Source organism: Oreochromis niloticus, linkage group LG11 (assembly GCF_001858045.2).
Source record: "Oreochromis niloticus isolate F11D_XX linkage group LG11, O_niloticus_UMD_NMBU, whole genome shotgun sequence".
Lineage (NCBI taxonomy): Eukaryota > Metazoa > Chordata > Actinopteri > Cichliformes > Cichlidae > Oreochromis > Oreochromis niloticus.
In genome coordinates, this window is record NC_031976.2 from 23,473,227 (window position 1) to 23,496,529 (window position 23,303).

The window sequence follows — 23,303 nt, forward strand, 5'->3', positions numbered from 1 at the left end:
CAGTATAGCAGGTGTACCTAATAAAATCTTAAGAAAAACAGACATTTTAGCATTAATTAGATGTAGCCTTTTTTTTAAGTTTACATTTATTCATTTTATTTATTTTTTATTTATTTTTTTCACAAGGAAACAAGAACAGAAGAGAGAAGGGTGTGGAAAGAGTAACAGAAAATAAACAGCACAGTAGTAGACAGGAGGCCTTTATATACTCTAAAATGTTTGACTTGTAGGCAGATCATGTGGCCCACACTTTTCTATGAGTGCCAGCCGCTGATCTGTTCTTGGAGGAGCAGCTCCTATTTATGGTCTTTTTACATGCAATATTCAAAACTGTGAAGGGAGGAATATTGTCATATTGAATCGTGCCGCTAGGTATCAGAACCAAAAGTGTCACTCTGGGATCCTTGAAAATATCACAACCAAATATGTCTTCTAAAGCGTTTAGTGTCAACATTATTAAAATATGTAGCAGAAAAAATACTACAGAGTCCATTGGTATGCTCGTAGTTTTGTACATGAACTGCTACAACTACTTTCAATCACTCCATCATCTTCTGGTGAAATTCCCTTTTGAATCTCTGTATTATAATGAATGTATTATAACTTGATAGAGAACTTGTGCTTTGGAGATAGTCACATGATAACCTACATGTTCATGAGTATGGGCGGAGTTAAATCTGGATTTTGGAGGTAAGTGATAAGATCATCTGTGAGTAATGCCATTATATGGTTCTTAGCTATTAGTTCCTATGAGACAAGGCCTCTGTGAGTATTCCAAAAAGGGATGAGCTGAGGCAGCAACCCTGCATCTGTCTGACAGGTGATCTTTATTATAGCATTTTTAACTGAGGCTATATCATCCTAATTTTTATGATTATTTTTAATTGATAATATACGGTTTAAATAAGTTGGTGAAGGTGAAGGTTTTACAGTGTGGATGGGAGTGAGGCTGATTGAAGCTGTTTGCACTTTCACCTCACAGTAAGGGAGTCCCTGGTTTGAGCTCCAACTGGTGCATCTCTGTATGGGGTTTGCTTGCTCTTCCTGTGCCTTCCTCCCACAGTCCAAAGACATATATGTTAGGTTAGTTGGTGTTTTTAAATTAGCTGGACGCAATATGTGAGATAGATAAAGTCCTGCTTGAATAAATGCAACTATCAATAATTATATTATTGTATTTTTTAGCTTTTTATATCCTGTCTACCTGCAGAAGGAACGGAACTTGTATCTTAAACTGGTTGGAGGCATCTTGTGAGATGTTTTTTGTTTGTTTGTTTGTGTGTGTGTGTGTGTGTGTGTGTGTGTGTGCATGGTTCCTGATTAATGAATAATAAAACTAAACAGGTTTGACAGGGAATTCAGGACAAGAGCAGATTTTTTTTTATAAAAGCAATCAGGTTTTGTTTAGCATGCAGCTGTGTGTAAAAAGCCTGCAATGCTTCACATCTGAGCCTGTTTATCCTTAAGAGAAACTACATTCTTATGCTTTTGTCTACACAACTAAAGTCACACTACAAATAAATGCTCACATTTTCTCTAGAGTGAAATCAAAGACAACAGAAGCGTGGATGACATTTCACATGCTTCACTTGTATCTAGAAGGATTTGAATGCCAGAAATAAACATTTAGACTTGTGTAATGCAGATGTTTATTAGGTAGTGCTGCTTCACTTTGTACAGTGTGTATCCACTCTGGAAAAGAGCCTGTTTAAATTAGAGTTAGATTGTTTTTTTCATTTTTATATACACAACCTGTCCTTCAAGTTTAAAGGTTTGCATGCAGAGGAAAAGTAAGCACTTATATACACATTCAGATGTACTACTCATAAGCACAGCAGCTATTACCATCCATGCACCACTCATACAAAGAGTCCTGTCCTGAGACAAATGGGTCATCTTTTTATGTAAGTGCTTAGCGAAGCATGAAAATCATTTTATTATCCCATCTGTCAGTTCAGCAGTTTACCCAAAGCACTTTTCAGGTCTAGCTACTGAGGGGTTAGGCCGAGTGATGAGACCCGAAATCCTGGTAAATATTGTCCATCGATCACATACAAAAACACACGCTAATGCAGACATCTGCAAGCTAGAACTCCATTTTAACTAAAGTTAGAAAATGAACAGGAAGTAAATGTAAGCATCTACAGAATCTACCAAAACTAACAACAAACAACAGTCTGAAACAATAAAGCTCATATTATTTATATGATTTAACTTGTGCTATGATAGAAATCACAGCATGTTAGTAAGTTACCCAACACAACATATGCTTCAGCTGGACGTATTCAATTCTATCTCATCCTGTGTGCTACCGTTTCCATTTGGCAACTGTTCTCAAATTGCTGTAATTAATGTGCATACTTGATCCATGTGAACCACAGTACAATTAACTACTGATGGGAATGACATTTGCTCAGACCCCCGAACCCAGAATTCCCCCATAACGTGAGAAGAAAGTTTGGAGCGCAACGTGATGGAGAGGAGAGAAAATCTTCACATTACAACCCCGCTCCACCGTTAGATAGGACTTGGCACAATTTGACATACCCTCTTCTCACCCCATGTGACTCCTCATCCCCTCCCTCAGACCTCAATTTCTTTATATTTTCTTCACTTCACTAAGTGCTCTCTTTGCAATGAACAGCCTCAGTTCCAGATCTTGAGGAAGCTGTCCCAGGATCCCGTGCAGCACGCCATGCCATCTGTGGATACTCCGATGCAGCTCACTCTGTTGTCGTGACCAGCCAGCACACCTGAACAGCAGCAAGCAGGGAAATAAATGAGACAAAGGGTCAAACATTTTTGGTTTTAGTTTACTTATGTGCAAAACTAAACTTTACAAGGAAATGTAACTAAAACAATATTGTGTGCTTGTAAAAAATAATAATATACAGGAAATGTAGTTTTAGTCTTGTTTGGTCAGATTTGTCCAGCAGCATTAAGAGGAGGTGGTGCAAATATTTATTGTGCCTGGGATGTCTATGGGACTGTGTGTCAGGTGTTTGTGTTGCATTATATTACTGTATTGAAACCACAATGACAAAAAGAAGAGAGCAAACTCACTCTGGAAACTAAGTAAAAGGAATATAGCAGAAAAAAGATGGAGAAAAAAAAGTGGAATAACTCGGTTTCTCACCGACTCTCTCGGCTTTGAGCGAGTCCCAGATGTTGACGTTAAAGTCGTCGTAGCCAGCGAGTATCAGGCGTCCAGACAGGGAGGGGGCCAGAGAGGTCACCCCGCACATGATGCTGCTGTCCTGGTAGGTGATGAGCTCCTGGTCAGCTCGCAGGTCGTACATCTTGCAGGTGGCGTCATCTGATCCTGTTATCACTGCATTACCGTTGGGGAAGAACTGGAGGAAATAGAAGTGGTTAGAAAGCGTGCCTCCTTGGACAGGACGCACTGAGAGCTTTGCACACAATGGAAAAGGAAATCTTTTTTTCCCCTTTGTTCTCACCCCAATGGCGTTGATGTCACTCTCGTGACCTGCAAAGGTCTGTCTGCAGGTGCCCTCCCTGATGTCCCACAGCTTAGCTGTGAAGTCACAAGCCCCTGAGATGAAGAACTTGAAGTCTGGGGACACGCCAAGGGACATGCAGTCTCCTTGGTGTCCGGCAAACACAGTCTTCTGGGTTCCTGTCTCAATGTCCCATAGTACGCTAGAAGGGCAAGTTTAATTCAAACAAGTGCAAAAAAATCAATTGAAACTTTCTTTTGTTCAGTGAATCAAACTATATTCTTACCAAGTGCAGTCGCCTGAGCTGGTGATGATCTCAGTGTCGCTGAGGAAACGACAGCAGGACAGGTAACCTGTACAACCACAGAAATACCACATGGGGCACCGCAGGACTCATCGCAAAGGAGCATTTCATTTCTGTTTCTTGTCATCTTCCTACCTGTGTGCGCTGCAAGCTCTCTCATGACCTTGACGTTCCCATCCTTGCCTTTCAGGTTGTAGATGGAGCACATGTTGTCCAGACCGCCACACGCCACAAGGTTTCCAGAAGGCGCGTAGGCACAGGTCATCACCCACGATGACTTGAGGGGGATGGCATTCACCTAGGTGCACACAGAGGACAGGAGAGCTTGTTTTCAGCCTCTGAATTTACTGTCGTGTATTTAGCTGTCTCACGATGGAAATTTAGATCCTGTAACTTTTAAAGGTATGTGCTTAAGTCTTAATGTTTGAGCGAGAGATGCTTAAGGCACAGTGAGAAGTACATTGTGTATTTTGGTGTGTTTGAGAGTGAATACACCCTGCAAGGTTTACAACCACGTTTACTTTGGGTTTAGGTATAGCTGGAAACAAAAATTCCTATTACCGGAATTGTAATAGCCCTGCCCTTTGGCCTCTCCTACCTTGTTGGTCGTGATGGTGTCCCACACTATGAGTTTTCCATCCTGCGAGGCACTGACACACAGCCTGGGGGAGAAATGTGGATTAAAATCAGCAAAAAACCCCCACGTGAAGCAGAGGCTGTAACATTAAGAATATGCTTCCCCCTATCAATTTACTCAGGTTAAAGCAAATCTAATTTACCATCTCCCTTCTGCATATCTGGACTTTGCTCACTCTCCTCACAATTATTTAGAAAATTATTAGAAAACTATCAGATCTTGGCTGCGACACAACAAAAAAGCAGGTGTCCTTTCAATTTGTGCAGCATGTTGGGTAATTACTTTGAATCAGTGGACCAGTGCATTGCATAGATCTTGGCAAGATGACCCCTTAGTGTTTTCCTGGTCTTCATCTGGACACGCCCCACCACTGTGATCCCAGCTGCTGCCTCCTGCAGTGTGGTATCCTGCACCGCCTTGCGAGCTGCCTGCAGAGCACACACGTACGCACACACACACACAAAGTGCCGTCAGGAATAATATGTCAACACACGTCAGACAGAACAGTATGTGTATTATGCTGGATCTACCACAGATGATATATTGCGGCCAACTTACGGTAATCTGGTCTTTGAGACTATCTGCCTCCTTTCGAAGTTGCTCCATTTCACCCATGGCGATCAATCAATAGTGGACTCTAGAGAAGATGTCAGAAGAGGCCGTAGTCCTGGGAATAAGAAGGAGAGTTCCGGTGAAGCAGCATAAACAAAACTCAGTCACCAAGAAATCCTAAAATCTTTGCCAAGCCGCCCGCGCTATCACTCCATCTCAGAATTTTACCTGCATTTACCTGTTAACCTCCCTACTGTAGGTCTCCAGGTAAGTGCTGCTTTGCAAGTCAAACCTGCCCCCATCTGCTTTGCAAACTTTTTCTAACTTCGCAGGAACATACAGAGAAACCCACAGGACACACCTACACTCAGACACGCACGCACAGGCAGACCGTATGAATATTCACGCGGTTAAAGTTTGCCCTTCAGACGATGTGAGAGCAAAGATCCTCACCCTGAATGTACACACAAACCAGTATGTCCTGTAATGATGTGTACCAGCTCTCACTCGCTGCCTCTCAGCTTCACGGCAAATTCACAACACTTGTAGAGGAATTTGTGCCATTTAACACTCCAGCTGAGCTCTCATCTGCTGCTGATGGCTATTAAATTTGCTAATGTGATGATTAAATGAGCAATGTTTAGCGGTAAAACCAATCGCCTAATGGTCAGACTCATAAAGTGTGACAAATGTAATCAACGCACAACTGAAGAGGCAGCCAGAAAGTCAGAAAGAAGCACAGAGAAGTTCAGATGGAAAAGCACGGCGTTAATTTCTCAGGTGAAGCACCACAATATAAGCAAACTTTAAAAAGAAAACACACCCTTTTCAGTTTCTTGTACAAATATTAAAAGTTACTTCTTTTTCTTTCTAAAGCAATCAGTTTTCATGATGCCATTTCCTTTATCTTACCTTAAAAAGTGACAGGAGGGAATACTTGCGCTGATTTTACCGTTTGCGTCCCTGCAGCAATCTCTCGCTTTCTCTCCCCTCTACTATTTGAATGAGTGTCCCTGTCAAAACACATGACCAAGTGGATTTGCCTCTAATTTGTTTGAAGTGAAAAGGAGAGGAAGGGAAAGGAGGGAGTGACTCTGTAAAAGAAAGAGATTTGATTTAATTGTTTGCCACTGGGCTTTATGTGTAAAGCTAAAGTAAATGGATGATGGCCTCCAAAAACACACACCAGCCACAGCAGCTACACTTTGGGTGTAGCTTTCTTAAACTGCTGACTGATACGTCGTCCCTGAAGTTTCTGAACCAAGGGGGATTTTAAAGCCTTTGCTCCAGATGTGGAAATTGCTCCAGTAATGAGCGTTTTAATGACGTTTGAGTGTTTTAGTCGTGCTATTACCCTTTTGCCATTGTGTTCCTGGGACCCTGCCATTGTTCTGTGTGATTAAATGACTGCTAGGGGTGGCGGGATGGTGGAGTGCATTAACACAAACAGAGGGAGAAGTGGAGGCAGAGGGAGGGGAGGCAGGGAGTTGAAATAAGGGAGGGTGGAGGGTAAGAGGTGAGGCAGGAGAGTGAGTTTTAAATCCTACTGGCTGAGATTTTAAGGGATGCCTTTTGAATCAAATCTGCTCTCATCCGATTACTGACTGCTCTTTGCATCTAGATAAGAGATGGAGAAAGGGATGGGGCGGCAGATAGGGGCATGAGAATGAGGTAGGGGGCAGATGGAGGAGGTAGGCAGAGGGAGAGCTGGTGAAAGGTGGGGCAGGGTCCATGAGTATGGCCAGTGATTCGACTCCTCAGACAGTTTCCCTCTTATATTCTTGCAACTTGAAGGGGATGTTAAAAAATTGTTAAATGGCAGCTAATTGTTAGTTTATGTGAAATGACATTTATGTCACTATTAAGATGTTTTTCATTGGCTTTAATTAAAATGTAACACTCAGTTTGCATCACAGTGAAAATGTCTTCCTGACTTCAGCCAAAGCATCTCTCCCTTCTCCATTAACAGTGTATATGACTTCTTTTAAAAGGCACACTGTAACAGATAAATTTTTTCATGTTGCATAAATGCCATCAACCACTTCTTCAACTCTTAAAACTTCAAACAGCCGATGCTTTGATTCTTAAGTTTACACGGAAAATAATGCATCTGAAATAACTTTACGCAGCTCTGTCATGCAGATTATGTCTGATCGCATTAAGAGTCAGACCACAAAAGGAGTTTGTTTTTTATTCAGATTATCAGCGCATACAATTAAATCACTATTGTATGCTGATCCCATGCAAATCCCTCATCTGCATGTGCCATAAGCACAAGATGAAACACAGCTAAAGGCATCGGGTGTGTATCAGTATAAATGTGACATCTCCAGACCGTTTTAATGATCAGCAGGTTTCCAGCTTGAGAAGGACTCTTACACTTCTTTTCTGAAGTGTAAGCCTCACAACACTCAAAACAACCACATTTAAAAATGTCAGAAATATGGACACATTTTTAAAAGATATCAGCCGTAAATGTGTTCAGGTCAGTTTTGTATGACCCCTTGATGCCCGTGAAGCATGACACAGCAGCATATCCACAAAACTGAAACCTGAAAACATCAGTGTCTCCTGAAAGGAACACATGACCATCCACTTACCAATCGGAGTCTGCTAACGAGGTGTTCTGGTGGATCTTGAATCCCTCTTCCTGCGGCGGCCTCCCTCAGGTTGCTGTCATAAGTTCAGCCTGTCTGTTCCTGCTCTTTCCTCCACTCATTCGCTTTTGGTATCGCGCACAGTGCGGTATTCCTCACTTGCCTCACTGCTCCTATGAGGAACAAATGAGGATTGGAGGGATGAAGGGAGATCAGCAATGAGGGGATAAACCCTGGGATGGAAGAGTAAGGGGGAGGGGGGGTGATGGTGAAATAGACAGAAAGGGAGAAGAAACAGTGGGTGAAACCAAACAAGGTGCAGAGCATGTCTGTAGGGTCACAAGACATGAGCCGGGGTGAATCCAAGTCAAAAAACTAAGAGATGGAAATCGTGGAGGGGAGGGAGAAGAGGATAAATAGAGGACCTGGGAACATGGCTTTTTATGGTGCTGAGATAGTTTTCAAAAGATCTATGACTGACAGGAGGGTTTGTGTTTTGTAAACCTGAGGTGAAGCTAATATTAGAAAGTGTATGGGCAGGGGGAGATTGGCAGTGTAGGGATCAGACTGGCTATAATGACAAAGCAAGAATTACTGCAGGAATTTCCTGTCGGTGTAGAGAGTGTGTGCCACTATAGCTGTCTCCTATGTTCTTTGTCATCTAAAGGTAGAGATAAAGGGCCACAAAGGCCTCTCTTTCTGGCCTAATATCCCTTCGGTTAGCTCGAGTTCTGCCCAGACATCTAAATTTAGAGGTTTCTGTTGTCACTCGTCTGTTGATGTGCCACTCCACAGCTTTTGCACATTATCTAACAGAGTAAATCACCTGTGTTAGTTATGAAACAACGCAGCTTGCACTCACGATCATGACATTGCATTGTTAGGCAGAGAGACGGATCCACGAGAACAGACTGCATTTGACCCAAAAGGCCTGGGATAAAGTCACCGAATCAGGTGCTGAATCCCAACTGCATTATTAAAGGGAGCGCCCATTCCTTTCTCCCACTGAGCTTTTCACATGGATCAGGAGAGTCACTTTATTGAGAGTTACTTTCTGTAGCTGAAGTATGTTCATTAATAAATTATGGCAGAGCTATTGTACTGCAGTGTTTGTAACTTCTCCTTGAAATTTGTCTCAAATACCCAGTGTCCTCTGAACTAGAAGAACACATTCAAATCCTAAACTAGTCCTAAAACAAATTTGCTTAGGGGTGTTTACAAGTACACAGTGACAATATGCAAAACATGCCAGTCTAAGACCTTGTTTAATGTTCTTTCTCTAAAACACACTTCACTTAGTTGCAAAGAATAATTAGAAAATATAACATAAAATCCTGCAAATGAAGAAACTAAGATTCTATTTGTTCCAATATGGAACAAGTACCTCAGATATCACATTACTACTTTCCAGGCAAACCCTTGTTGACACGGATTCCCACAGTTAGGCGACATCACTGTACTACTAAGACAATATGAATTCCTTGTTTGCACATTTGCGAACATATCTGTGTTTGGAGCAGAAAAGCCTTTGCTGTGTGCTTCCTGGCTTCATTCTGTGATTCAGCATGGCTAAATTGAGCTCTGCAGTTTAAAAGTGTTGACCTTTGCTCGCTGGATTGTGGTAACGACAGTGGTGCTGACCCTTGATTTGGAGAAATGGAGTCAGGGAAGCACAGGCTGTGAAACGGCGAGTGAAACAGAGAGAAAAAACAAAGAGCAAAACAAGGGATTTGTTAGCAGAGGCACAGAAACAGGACGGGATAAAGACAGAAAGAGTGTCCGATTATGGGTTACTATTTAAAGACTAACAATGCTCTACTACAAGGAAAAGTCTCAAAGTGGTTTGTAAAATCTTATAATCTGCTATGATTTTATTACATTTACTATTGATGTTAAACCGACTGAACTGAAAGCAGAAAAGGCGAGCATCCCTCCCCGAATGAGATGAAAATTTAAATATATGTCTTTCTGCACTCGGTTCCTGCACAGCACAATAAAAACATGAAGAGGAGAGTTTGTTTTGTTTACTTTGCACACGCTGAAAGAGATCTCTGAACATTTGATCTGTGGGAGGAGTGAGTGGATTAAATGACAAATGTGTCAGACACAAACATGTTGTTAGACTGCTGATGTTTATATATCTAGTTATGGTTGAGATGACCCTTACTGAAGTTCAAACCGAGTATCCAAATGGGGCAGAAAGCTGATTTAAATGACTTTGAGCACGGCATGGTTGTTGGTGCTACAAAGCCCGGTCTGAGTATTTCAAACTGATGATCTACTGATGTACTGATGTACTGATTTCTGATGTGGTATTTGAGTGGTGGGGTCAAAATTTGACACAACATGAAAGCATGGTTTCATTCTGCCTTGCAACATCTGCTCAGGCTGCTGGTAGTGTAACAGTGTGGGGGGACTTTATTACCAGGTGTGGATCACTGAAACACCGCAGCCAACCTGTGAACTGCTGCTGACCATATCCATCCCTTCATGGGCGATCGTGGCTCAAGAGTTGGGAGTTCGCCTTGTAATCGGAAGGTTGCAGGTTCGAGCCCTGGCTCAGACAGTCTCGGTCGTTGTGTCCTTGGGCAAGACACTTCACCCGTTGCCTACTGGTGGTGGTCAGAGGGCCCGGTGGCGCCAGTGTCCGGCAGCCTCGCCTCTGTCAGTGCGCCCCAGGGTGGCTGTGGCTACAACGTAGCTTGCCATCACCAGTGTGTGAATGTGTGTGTGAATGGGTGAATGACTGGATATGTAAAGCGCTTTGGGGTCCTTAGGGACTAGAAAAGCGCTATATAAATACAGGCCATCTACCATTTATAATGTGCCATTTCGCTCAAATCATCACAAACTGGTTTCTTGACAATGAGTTCACTTGTACTCAAATAGCCTCCACAATCACCAGATCTCAGTCCCATAGAGCACCTTTGGGATGTGGTGGAACGGGAGATTTGCATCATGGATTTGCAGCTAACAAATCTGTAGCAATCGTGTGATGTTATTATGTGAATATGGAGAAAAATATCTGAGGAATGTTTTCAGCACCTTGTTGAATCGGTGAAGAATTAAGACAGCTCTAAAGGTGAAAGAAGATCCAACCTGATACTAGCAAGATGAACTTTAAAATGAAATGGCAAGTGAGTGGGTGTTTATTCACCTTGCATATGTTCCCAAGCAATATCTGTGCACTCTCAGCAGGCAGTTTGTGCTTAGAAAAAAAAATCTGTCAATCAGCTGTGGATATAATTTGACTGATATTTCAAGGTTTTACTGTTTACATTAAAATGAAAAGCATTCGTTTTTCTGACAAGTTTCAGTATCTTTCTTGTGTAAACTGGCAGAAGAAGTTGTCTCATAGCAACAAGGTTCTGGGTTCAACTCAAAGTTGATTTTCTGAGCCGTCTGCAGGGGAGTCGAGGAAAAGAGTCTCCTTCCACTTTCCAAGCAAACTCAGATGACTGCGATGACTTTTCACCTTTGACTGTGTCTGATGGTGCATCTACCCTGAAGGGTTCAACAGTAACAGTAAGCTGCTGTAAACCGAGTACAGTTTGTTGTGACGTGCTATTGTTGTTCTGACTGTATGTAACCAGTCGGTGTGTTGAAATGTTGCATCTCTGCTGCTGTTCTTTTAACTTTTGATATTTATTTTTAGCCCTACCCATATTTGAGGAAGCTTTGCCTGTTGTCAGGCCACCTCTATAAACAGGAATGTAAAATAAAACTTGTGATATAAAAACCAGAATCTTATTATTTCTGTTTACTCTACTCTTCAAAATTATGTAAGGCACCAAGGCCAGACATCATCAGTAAGCAACCAATAGGAGGTTAGGGTCATAATCACAAATAGTAGGAAATGTGATATAGGAGATGAGTGATCCTGTCAGCTACTCACTACACACAGCATTCAATTATAATAACACCAGTTTTATAACTACGCGGCTGAGCCTTACATAATTTCTCCTGCTCATGTAAAAACATAGAAATTTGATGTGTAAATTTCTTGCTCGTATACGCAGGTATCATTAGACATCTGTGATCTTTAATGTGCATTTAAAAAGCATTAAAATGCATTATGCATAAAATGCTTTTTAGTGACTAACTCCTACTTAAGTGAAGATTAATGCGGAGGTGTTTTGGGCGCTACGTGGTCTCACTGTGAGAGGGAGGGAAGAGGTTAAACCCAAGGCTGCATTAAAAAGGGCCCACCGACCCAATTCCAGCCGCAGGGGATTATAACACAGGGGGGAGTAAGAGTGTTAATATGGGCCATGAATGGTACTTGAGTCGGCACCTAATGCACAAGATAAAAGCAGAGGAGGGGGGCTGAGCGGAGGCTCTGGTTGTAATGGGGAGGATAAGATGGGAGAAGGTGGTCGAATGTCACTGCGCTGGATGTGAATGATTAAATCATCTCTCCCGGATTACTATTCCATATTCTAAATGGGAGATGTTTTTAAGCTTCATAAACAAATGCACTCATTTATGAGGGATTAACAGTAATCTCTCTATTTCTATCTTTTTTTCCCTTCCTCCACACCTCTCGCTGTCTCTCTCTGGTCCTTTTCTCCCTCTTTTACTGCCTCAAATTATAGTTTCTGGACGGCGTCACTGTGTTTACAGGTTCCTGCTGCTGTGTGGTTCCTATCTTATCATCCTTTGTCTAACAGACTAAATAAACTTTAACCTTCTTTTTGTTTAGTTTTAATTGTTTTTATCAGCAGGCTGTTAAAGAGGGTGTGCGGTAATCACCTAATAGATTACACAGCCCTGTTTTCATATCATCTAATGCGCTCTCTGTTCAGCACTTGCATGCTTTTGGCATACAATACCCACGATACACCTGTACAGAGTCACATTTATGACTTTTTTTATTCTCTTTGGTTTTTAGGGCAGTGATTGACATTAGAGGGACGACAGGACATTATTCTCTCATATACCCTCATCATATACAGTATAAATATATACACACATGCAAACTTTACAGCACCAGGCAGCAACATGAAGAGGGTGAATGTGTGGGTGAATGATGAAGTTTGGGCTCATTCTGGCCCTCACAGCTCATCCTTGCCCCCCGTCACCCTGCCTCTCTCTCGCTTCTTCTCCTTTGTCACTTGGCTCCGAGCATTGCGGCTAGAGGTGGCGCCGCCCTCGGTCTCCTCGTCCGTTTTCACCACACTGTGTCCATCTGCAGCCCACACGGCCTCTGCCTCCTCTCGCTCCTGAGGGAGAGACCCAAAATACAGCTCAAATATTGACTTCCTGCAGTCACAATGACATAAAACTAAAGTTTGGGAGGAACATTCATCTTTGTTGGAATAATTTCAACTTCTCTTCTTGCACTTTCAGGACAATTTTTCTGTAAAAGAGATTCTCCTCTGTTAGAGGGAGCTTCATTTGCTCAACACGAGCCCACAGGGCAAACAATGACCAATGCGGGATAAACTAAGTTAATGAAACTTTGCTTGCATAACCAAAACTTTTATGAAAATGTAGCCAAGTAGAAAATGTAAGGCTGGAGCTGAAAACCCCCTGCTCATCTAAGCAAAGTGTGTTTCTACATGTAAATTTAGATTTTCTTTTATCTACGTGATGCTAAAAGTTATGTAAACTGAGTCGTTTCAATAGTCTCTTTGGCTCGACAGCAGCTCTTCAGCGCAGCTCCTTACATCTCTGTTATTATCACTGATGAGGACGCACTCCCTCACTGCAGAAAGTCACAGCTTATAAAAAAAACTAAACATGTTTTGGTTTATAAATTGACAGGTGCATGAAAAATGATTGCATTTATGATAAACCTAAAAGACAATGTCATGGCATCACCACAGACCAGGCACAGTAAATAGGAAAACATGCAAACAGCCACCAGATTTGCATTGTGCCCCAGCTGCTCATGTTATCCAACACCGGGATCATGACATCATCAACCACACGCCTGCAGGTGACCGGCCAGACCCGAGGAGGAGGAGAAGGAGGTCATGGCAGCTCTGTGCTGTCATAAAGCTCACCCTGTCCCTGTAGAGCTTCTCCTTTGTGAACCAGAGGGCCAGGGCGCACCGCCGGCCTCTGGTTACCGCGGTAACACCGTGAGGATTTACCGGACCCGAGGAGAAGCCCACCAGTCGACCACAGCTGGGTTTCACTCGAGCCTGAAGGCACAGAAGACAAGTTTACCAGCTCCAACAAATATATTAATTAAAGAGTAAAAATAGTAATAACAAGATTAAAATGACTTACCGTTACTGTCTTGGCGTCTCTGTTAGTGAAGAACAACTCTCCGCCATCAAAGTCGTCATTCAGGTAGAGGATGGCGCTGGGAGAAAGAGAGTCGTAAAAGTAACCTGCTGTGTAAGAATTAGGCTGAAATCTGAGCATGAATGCACACACAGTCATTTGATTATTACAGTCTGTTATTACACTGTTATGTAGTCCTGCTAATTCCATTTAAACTGCACATTTTAATCCCATTTATTTATTCTTAGATTTCACACCTACGTACACCGTTTTAATTTCTCACTAAAACTTCTCATGTCTTCATCCATCTATGGCCACTTTACATTTCTTCATCGTATACTATACAATGAAGAAACAGGCAGGTGAAGATGTTGTGTCTAGGTGAGATTCTGTGCCATGGAGAAATGTCAGTTTAATCCAGTGGTTCCCAAACTTTTTTTGCTAGGCCCCCCTTTGTTTTACAAGAAAAATGTTTGCTCCCCAGGAGTAGTTAGTCATTACAAGAAGTGTTTGTGAACTAAAAATCCGATACTGTTTGTCCGTGATTTGGAGAGCCCAGCGCGTGCTCCCGACGCAGGAAAACCAATTCTGCAGGGGAAACCTACCTCGGCACTTGTGCAGGGAAGATATGCTTCAAAGGGAAGATATGCTTCACCATATTTTCTAGTCTTTGGCTTGGAAGGAAGTTGGTTTGGAAACATATTTGGCGATGCTTCATCTCCTGCTTTGCTTTGGCTCTGCATCCCCCCTTAGGGGGCGGGCCCCACACTTTGGGAACCTCTGGTTTAATCAATCATGCAAAAATAATATAACATTTAGATAAAAAAAATGTCTCAAAAGATAAAATAAAGTTATTACCCCTGAAATAAAAAGAAATGTAACTTTACTTTGCAGCATTGCAGATTTCCTGCCACAAGGAAGGTCAAATCCAGGGTTAAAGTTTTAAAAGGTGAAATAGAAAGCCTCAATCTGTAACAGGCTGGTTCCTCTGAAGGTTTCTTCCTGTTAAAAGGGAGTTTTTCCTTCCTGCTGTCACCAAGTGCTTGCTCCTAGGGGGTCATCTTGTTGGGGTTTCTCTGTTTTGTTGTAGGGTCTTTAACTTTCAATATAAAGCATCTTGAAGTTACTGTTGTTGTGATCTGCCACTGACTAAAATTCAATTCAATAATGTCACAAAATGTTAAAACTGACAATTACATTTCATAAAAGGAAACCTCAGACGGCCCACCTCCATCCACCTCATAACCATCTCATAAAATCTGAAAATGATATCTTGAAAACTGTGGACACTAAAGTGCTAACAAACAAACAGACAGACAGACAAACAGAACATGCAACAATTACATAATTCCTTCCTTTGGCGATAGAATTGGCACGATTACACCCAAAGAGGATGAACATTTTGGTCAAAGCAGAAACATTGAAACACTGAAACTAAGCCATTTCAGTTTTCAATTATTAACGTTTTTTTCCTTAGACTGACCTCTTCACATATAATAAAAACTAAAACCAGCAACTTTAAGTGTCACGTTCAGTTTTCAGTTGCATTTATTTATGGAGCAATTGTGTTGTAGAGCAGTGTTTTCTCTGCTCTCCCTCCACCTCCATCAGTTCATGTAGCTCTAAGGTGTCATTATTTCCCCATAACAACAGAACAAAACTATTTACCAGTGACGACAGGTGCTCTGGTTGTTTTGATATTTGCCACAATTGTTCCCCTGAAACACTGTTTAAGACTTGCAGTGTAAACTAATGCTTTTTAGGTAATTCCATATAAAATCAGCAACATCTAAGAAATGTTCCCACCTGTCCTCTTTAGAAACAGCAAGATGTTTTTCTGTAATCAGTTTTTTGAGCACCAGTATCTTGGGATACATCATTGTTTAAACAGCAAAATTAGTTGCAGATACAAGTGTTTTAGCTGTCCATTGTAACACTCCCAAATGTAGCTTAGGGCTGTGAAATGGAGAAACAACGTCGATGTTCACATCTTCTATATAATGGTTTGAAAATGTCACATTCCTCAAGCAGCTAAAGATGTTTCTCAGAAACCTGTATTCTAAGCAGACACGAGTCTCTGGATCACAGAGATCTTTGTTCGGTTTGTGACAGCTTTCTTTTGGCAACGATGACATGTACCATTCTCTCACTGCTATATGCTGATGATATCTAAATGACATTTTACCAGTAAAGGAATATTAAAACATTCTGTTCGTGGATATTTGCTAGAATAAAATGGCTTGAGAACATCTTCTAAAATTATTTGTGGAGAAAGTGTGAGCCCAAATTTATTATTAATCCACGAAGAGATGTTTTTTTCAGTACCTGAGGTCTCTGTGTGTGAAAGCTGGTGGTTCCTTCCAACACTGCTTGGTTTCCGGCTCGAGGAGACAGTTGTCAACGTGGACGGGGTGAGAGAGGTCGAGCCTGCCCTTCTGATCGTCTGATTTAAAAAGAAAAAACAGAACAAGAACAAAATAACACATTTAACTTTAAGTAATAAAGTAAGAATAGAGTGGATGATTTAGTTACACATTAAAGGACCTGTTCCATTTATCCCAGTATTGAATACTGTTGGTTTTACCTGTGACAGCAGTGCGACAGACCAGGTGTGTAAAAGTGATGAAAAGTCCTGAGGGGCTCCTGAAGTAGGAGTGCAGCACGGTTCGCACTCTATCACCCAGCTCATGTAACAGCTTGGCATCTGATTGGTTCACCAGGCCTTCCTGAGCCAACTGAGGAAGAAGCAGCAGTGAGGGTCACGAGATGCTGCTGAGAGCATCTCGTAGACCTGCTTCAGTTATGTCATTTCCACCCACCTTCACCGCCCTGAGGACAGTCAGACCTTCAAACGTCTCATGAGGAGTGTGTGGAGACCGCCGTCCTCGATAGCCATCTCCAAGAGATCCTGCCACCTATGGAGACCACGTAAATGTGTATGTTAGGGGTTTTCACATGCGTGCGTTAAAAAAAACTGATTGAACTTACTGATGCTAACTGCAGTATTCTGTCACACTCCTTCTCCGTCATGACTCCATCCAGGACGACTCGATTGGTGCCGTTCAGCATCTCGTCGTCCATTGTGATCGTCACGCCCACCTGAGGCACCGGACCACCTGCAGAGAGGACAAATAAGAAAGGATAAGACAGTAAATGGGTCACTTCTTATTTTAAGCAGAAGATGGTGGTACGACTGTGTTTTTTCTGATATGAAGTCGCCGAAGCTGCCAAATGGGAAATATTTGTTTCTATAATGACTGTATTTAATGGGGCGACCAGATCCCAACAAACTGAATATATTCTCTTTGATTTTACTTTTATTTCAGGCGCTGGTCTGTTTAGTCTTCAGGTTTCAGTAGATCCATAGAAACTGTGTCACTTCACGCCTCGTTTTCCTCTGTGTGAAATTGATAAATTATTCAAGCAAATAAGACAAAACTCTATTTCTCGGTATAAACTGCCGCTTCAATTTCTTTGTAATAGTTTCCATAATATTCAACAAAACCCACAAAGCTTGTGACTTTTTGGTGACTTTCCCTGATGGTCATAGCAGCAGACAGGCTAATCTTGACTTGACTATAAGTGACTCCTTCCCTGTTTTATATTTTAGAAAAGTCTAAGCAGTGTAATATAAAGAGTAGAATGATTCATTGACACGTATTTCATAGGATATGTAGATTACTGCTAATTTTAGTCATTATTTAATAATAGTCTTCTAGTGTGTCATGGTAAAGTCATCTTTAACAGAGATGCCGAGAAACTGTGACACACTGCAAATAAATGATCCTCTATTCTCTAATGTGTTAGATTTTCACATACATAAGATGTGTGAGCTGTTATAATCTGTTGATCCTTACTGACAACCCTACAAAGCCTATAGGTACGTGTGGATGTTATTCATTATTTCACTTGTTAATGGATAGATGGATGTTAATGGTTACATGCCACATAAACAGGCATATCTGTAATGGATACACCTGTGTTTCCTTGTTTTAAGCTACCTGAAGTGCAATTAAGGTGACGAGGAGCTCCTCCCATGACGCCCTAGGTAGAAAAGGCTGAAAACACATAGCATAAGGAAATTACCTGCAACATACTGACTCCCCAACATACTGTTTCTTACCTGCAAAAAACCCACTGTCATCCACTTCCTCTTGCTGCTCGCCCACTTTCATTTTCTCATTCATTTTCTCTTTTTCAGCTCTAACATTAAAACACAAAAGATACAGATGGAGTTTTCTGTTTCATTAGTTTCCACTAGTGACAGATTCACCTTTGATTTCTTTTTCATTTTCTTTCTTTTTTTACCTCCAGATCTCCCTCAATGATTCAGGTACAACATCTTCTGGAGTCCAAAGATCCTGCACAGAGGGTGATGAATAACCTCAGCAAAGAAATGCTTCATAGCTGGCTCTCTTGTCACTGCACTGCACATTTGGCATCAGTACTTACTGGATCTGTGAAAGTGAAGTCGAGGTTCTCCATACCAAAATACAACAGCTTCTTCTCCTGCAAGGAGTGGCTGATGTATCTGACAATCTCCTGTGTGACAAAAACACACAAACCTGTGCTTAAATATGACTTTAAAGATGAATTTGAAACCTAAGTATGCTTGAAATAACTGAACAAGAGAAGTGAAAAAATGTATTTCTCATTTAAATTACTTGGATTACTTTATTGGATTTATAACTTTTTTACGTTTTGACACCACTGTGGTAATTTTAATATAATGAACCTTGAGTGGTTTGAATGGTACCTGAGCAGGCTGTGCGCTCTGTGACTCTGTGTCTCCCCCTAGTGTCTCATGGTAGAGCTGCAGGTTGTCTAAGGAGTCCTTGTCAGAGGGGTAAAACAGCAGGAGAGAGCGAAGTGTCTGCAACGCCCCGCTTATGTCACCGGCTGCCGGGAATTGAGGATGCAAAGTAAGGCAAAGTAGTGCATCAGTCTTAAGATGAATAATAAAATCACGTGTGTGACCTTCACATTGACCTAAAAAATCAGACCTTTAAACTGTGCGATGTGCAGATGCTCAAGCTGTGTTGGCAGGAAGTCCTCCTGAGCAGAAATCCTTCCAGGTCGTGTGGCCACTTGAGTCACGCATGACTGTCGGCATGAGAGCAGCGAGAGGGAGAGGGCTGGACAGAAAACAAAAACTGGTGACAACTGGCTCTTTCTGGTCTCTTTCTGTCTGGCTCAAAACTTCTGCCTGCTTCTTACCTGCTGCCTTTTCAAACACGCCGTCAACGCTGTCAACTCCCCTGTCCTCAGGCAGCCGTTGGGAAGCGACTTCACACTGCACCCTGCACTCCTCTGTCTGCTGCAGGGTTTCATTCACACAAGCTTTCCATTTCTCTGCTGCTTGCTTCCATTCAGAGTTAGCCTCGAGCTGCAGTGCAGCATCATACAGGACCTGAAGTCAGTGATACAGAGACAGAGATTAACACAGGGAAATAACACAGTCGCCATTTGCTTGCTAATTAAAAAAACAACAACTAATGAGTTGTATATTGTTTTGTATCATAGTGCTTAAGAAATATAACACTTTTAAATATAACTATTTTAAAATTGCTGTGCAAAAGTATTCTCAGTGCTCCTCTAAGGAATCCTTACAGCAGCATTAACAAACATTTACTGGAGGAGAAAAAGATTAACCGTTTATAAAACACACACTAACCAATACCGATGAGATGCTATTGAATTATAGGTGGTTTACACACTGATTATTACAATTCTTATTGTTAAGTGTTACCCAAAGCTAAAGGCTAGCGTTTGATGATGAAGTACATTTTTACTTTTGAGACATGTGCATGCAAACAGACAAGTGAAGGTGAGAGTGAGACAGAGAAATTCAGTCCCTCAGGCCACGTCTGACTCTCCACAGTGACGTCTCTAAAATCATTCTGTTTGAACGCCCTTCATCAGCTGTTGAGTTGTGAACTTAAATCAGAGTGAGGACTATTAGAGGACTAGTTATGGCTTAGTTAGGGTCAGTCAGTTAAAGAAATGTCTGATATGTTTGTTCAAAGCCTTTAAACCTGTCTGCATGTCGGCTATCATTAACTAGTTAGCAAGTGCAAAAACTCGCACTTCCACTGCTTAACTAGTGAATCAAAGCTTTTATGCTTATTAGGAACTAAAACTGAGAACTATTAGTTCATATCAGAGGACTAAAGTGCTTCAAAAAGATAAGTAGTTTGGTCTTTTGTGCTATCTGCTTATAATTGGACAATAACAACACTAGCGGCTGTGAAAGAAGGTCGAAGGTAAGGCAATATGTTTGACTAGTGCTGACAAACATTGTTAACCTAACCATTAAGCCTCTTTAGATAAGTGTTCTTTATTTTCACCTACAGATTATATGACAATGAAGCAGCTTTTTAGAATTTCTGTTGAATTAAGATAATTTTTTTAAGGTAATCACAAGATTTTTGCTTTAAATTGCAACATTTGGAGTGGATGTAAGACAGCCTTCAGTTTTTTTAAATGTCTTTTTAAGACCTACAAATTTCATGTGTCTCTCCTCTGTGCTTATGAAGGTATGAGGGCTCCAAAATGCTGAAGGAGCAGCTCATTCTGAATGGGTCAGACAGTGAATTTATTCAGATTTGACTGATTTTTCTAAGCAGTGCAACCCAGTTTCTTCCCACTTACACTGTATACCCCATTACTCTTCCCTCCTCACCCAGTGTTTCTCATTGTGACTCTCTCTGTCCTGGAAATCTTCGTCGGTCACGCCGTCCATCCGTCTGTACTTCTCGATGTTGTTTCTCATCTCCAGGTGAGAGGGGTTGGCCACAAAGTAGGTATGAGCTGCCGATGCCGCCCTCTGCAACTTTTCTAGCTGATGTGGAGGAAAATGAGAGACTGAATGAAGTTTGTTACAGACCACTAAGGGTGTTGCTGTGATTATTTATGCAGCTGTGAGCTGAACTATAATTATGGCTGCAGACCATACTGACAGGTGCTTCCCTTTAAATGACAATTTGGAACACAGTACTGGTAGAAGTAATGACAATTTAGGAGCTTTATTATGCAGCAGCTCCTTATGGCTGTGTAAAGAACGACTTACCTTGTAGTAGGTGACTTGCAGAAAGTTATAAGGGTTGCGAGTGCCAAACTCGTACTCTATATCAGCAGAAACAGGAAGCTGTCCAACATGTGTGACAGAGCGTCCAATGCAGAACCTCAAACACTCAGCTTTTTGATGCACCCAGTCCAGGGCCCAGAGGTCCCACATAGTCCCCTGTTCAGAGTCTAACAACACACACACCATTGAAAAGACGATAAGGTCCCAGCCTGTGGCATATATTTTATACATTTTGATTTTTAGAACTGCCAACAATCTACAACAAAACACAAAAAAGCCTATCTTACACATTCTTTGAGCTCTTGAGGTCACATTGTTTTTTAGCTACGCATTTAGACACCGAGAAGTAAGGGTGAAGCCGCCAGTAACTTCATAAAATCATAAAATCTAGTTTCCAACTAGTAATTAACACAGACTCAAAGCTGTTGTCTGGCTACATGATAGGTCCAATCTTCTTCTTTTGGCCGTTCCCTTTAGGGCTGACCACAATGAATCACCTGCCTCCATCTCACTCTTTCCCTATTATCCACCATCTGCATGCCGTCCTTCACCACATCTATGAACCTCTGCTGTGGTCTTCCTCTTTTATTCTCACCTTGCTGCTGCCGCCAATATATATAGCTACTATCTCACCTGTGCGTATGTCCAAACCATCTCAACCATGCCTCTCTAACTCGTCTCCACCCACTCCATCCTGCCTGCATTCCCTTCTTCACCTCTCCCTTGTGTACTGTTTGTCGCTTTGGATATCCCAGGTATTTAAACTCATCTACCTTTACTACCGCTACTCCTCTTCTCTTCAGAGCATACACATCACTATTTCGTCTGCATGAATCCATGAATACTCTACGTATTCATGGAGTAGGTCAGTCGTTCCTCTGGCTTTTCCTTAAAGTTGGCAGGTTTGAAAACATTCAGCAGGTTGTATGGAAGAAGGTACTAATGTCTGCTCCCTTATTTCTCGCAGCAGATGCCCCTCCTGACATAGCCCTTCATCCCTGAGGGTGTGTTTGTGATCTAGCAAGTGTAATTAAGTCAGCTGTGAGAAGCTAAAAGAATAACTGAATTTCACAAAATCTGTTCTAATATGTTGCATGATGCACTGATGACATTAATATCAGGGTATAAAATAAAAAGACTGGCTGACAGCTGATTCAGACACCGACACTTAGTCTGTATTTCTTTGTTCCATTAGCTTTAACTCTTCATTACACAGTTTTGAAACATTTAGTTCGCCCAAAACTGTGTCACAGATGATCTTTATTGGCCAATTTTTGCTGATATGCCAATATAAGTCAGCAGGGACAAAACTGGTCTACACCAGTGTTAAATAGCTAATTTATTAATGCAGTTTAATTTAATGAGCTTCTACTGCACCATTCAGGCGCATTGTTCAGACAGATGATCATATTACCAGTAATTGAATATCTGATATAATTTATATTAGCGCCCAGCTTACCCAGTTTCTTCAGAGCCTCTGTCCCTGCTGCCATACAGTCATCATGACACTGCCTGCGGACCCTGAACAGTGATTCCCTGGTCGCGATGGATTTCTCCAGCAGCTCTGCAGCTTTGCCCCACTCCCCACTAAAATATGCGCGGACCCCGCTGTAATACAGAAAATCATACGGCTGGAGAAGTGACATAACATTGGGGCTGCCTCTTGCCCAAGCCGTTGAGGTAAAACTAAACAGTGCGAGAATAGCACAATTAAACGCCACGTATACAGTCAAACGTCCCGATTGAAGCGCCATGGTCCGACAGGCAATCCCAGCAGAGGAGGCGAAGGTGGAAGCAGAGGAGGGACTCCAAGGGGAGAACTACCCACAAAGTTTCCTCCCTGTTAAGAAAGTGGGGGCTTTTTTTGTATTTTTATGTACTTTTTATGAATTTAATACATGTAATACAACGCTGCGCGTTTATTAACGACTCCCGTTGGGTTTGCTTGAGTTTGTCAAATTGGGTTTGAGGTATTGATGAGTTTTGACTTGATTAAACTTGTTATGTTTGAAGCTACAGTATTTGTATCTCATCCGAGAGGAACCCGAAGTACGCAACCGACGTTACCGTAAATATAACTGTAAAACAGCTTTGGTAGTTTGAAGTGAAACTAATAGTTGTTGGTTATATTTTGAAGAAATTAATCATTTCTTATAATTAATAGAGCATTAACGCACATTCACATTTTCATGAGGCGACTCGGCAGTGGACATACCAAGTAAAAAATAGTCGTTTTTGCATTATAAAAATGAGAGCGCGTACCTATATCCTGTGGATTACGGTAATGAGCAGCAGCCACTCTGTGTGCGGGACTTCTTTACGGCCTTCCCTCAACACAAGGCAGCGTCTCATGATTCATTCAGGCAAACACAGGCAGCACAACACGGGCCAGACAACGGACACTCTTCCGAGCCAGGGTATCAAGAGGCTGGGT

General features: G+C 41.8%; 2 protein-coding genes across 8 annotated transcripts; both read right to left on the bottom strand.

Moving 5' to 3' along the window:
• Positions 1-1,635: 1,635 nt before the first annotated feature.
• Positions 1,636-7,767, bottom strand: gnb3a (guanine nucleotide binding protein (G protein), beta polypeptide 3a). Of its 6 annotated transcripts, none has more exons than XM_005455471.4 (10): positions 7,552-7,766; positions 5,864-5,964; positions 4,958-5,066; positions 4,682-4,827; positions 4,361-4,424; positions 3,898-4,060; positions 3,745-3,811; positions 3,459-3,660; positions 3,137-3,353; positions 1,636-2,753 (listed from the first exon to the last, which is right to left on the bottom strand). In XM_005455471.4, the coding sequence occupies exons 3-10, from the start codon at positions 5,012-5,014 to the stop codon at positions 2,647-2,649; spliced, it is 1,023 nt and encodes a 340-aa protein (XP_005455528.1). In that variant the 5' UTR covers positions 5,015-5,066; positions 5,864-5,964; positions 7,552-7,766; the 3' UTR covers positions 1,636-2,646. The 6 variants fall into 6 exon arrangements, with proteins under 6 accessions (XP_005455528.1, XP_013130055.1, XP_003450635.1 ...); XM_013274601.3 differs by having other exon boundaries at positions 5,864-6,045; XM_003450587.5 differs by lacking the exon at positions 5,864-5,964 and having other exon boundaries at positions 7,552-7,767.
• A 4,629-nt stretch (positions 7,768-12,396) lies between these two features.
• p3h3 (prolyl 3-hydroxylase 3) lies at positions 12,397-23,270 on the bottom strand. 2 transcript variants are annotated; one of them, XM_005455481.4, is made up of 16 exons: positions 23,132-23,270; positions 20,852-21,036; positions 20,465-20,623; positions 19,000-19,192; positions 18,786-18,917; positions 18,539-18,681; positions 18,235-18,324; positions 18,091-18,143; positions 17,906-17,985; positions 16,771-16,898; positions 16,602-16,697; positions 16,367-16,517; positions 16,108-16,225; positions 13,786-13,861; positions 13,557-13,697; positions 12,397-12,770 (listed from the first exon to the last, which is right to left on the bottom strand). In XM_005455481.4, the coding sequence occupies exons 2-16, from the start codon at positions 21,017-21,019 to the stop codon at positions 12,603-12,605; spliced, it is 1,896 nt and encodes a 631-aa protein (XP_005455538.1). In that variant the 5' UTR covers positions 21,020-21,036; positions 23,132-23,270; the 3' UTR covers positions 12,397-12,602. The 2 variants fall into 2 exon arrangements, with proteins under 2 accessions (XP_005455538.1, XP_005455536.1); XM_005455479.4 differs by lacking the exon at positions 23,132-23,270 and adding an exon at positions 22,329-23,105.
• Positions 23,271-23,303: the final 33 nt, after the last annotated feature.

What these genes read in the sequence shown, in the direction of transcription:
- gnb3a (XM_003450587.5), bottom strand. Translation starts at nt 5,014, where the DNA reads ATGGGTGAAATGGAGCAACTTCGAAAGGAGGCAGATAGTCTCAAAGAC. An exon ending in AGAGCTTGCAGCGCACACAG is followed by an intron (nt 3,812 to 3,897) that starts GTAGGAAGATGA and finishes GTGGTTGTACAG; the next exon opens with GTTACCTGTCCTGCTGTCGT. An exon ending in GCTCAAAGCCGAGAGAGTCG is followed by an intron (nt 2,754 to 3,136) that starts GTGAGAAACCGA and finishes GCTGCTGTTCAG; the next exon opens with GTGTGCTGGCTGGTCACGAC.
- p3h3 (XM_005455479.4), bottom strand. Translation starts at nt 22,623, where the DNA reads ATGGCGCTTCAATCGGGACGTTTGACTGTATACGTGGCGTTTAATTGT. An exon ending in GTCACAATGAGAAACACTGG is followed by an intron (nt 19,193 to 20,464) that starts GTGAGGAGGGAA and finishes CACTGACTTCAG; the next exon opens with GTCCTGTATGATGCTGCACT. An exon ending in CGTGTTTGAAAAGGCAGCAG is followed by an intron (nt 18,918 to 18,999) that starts GTAAGAAGCAGG and finishes TTTTCTGTCCAG; the next exon opens with CCCTCTCCCTCTCGCTGCTC.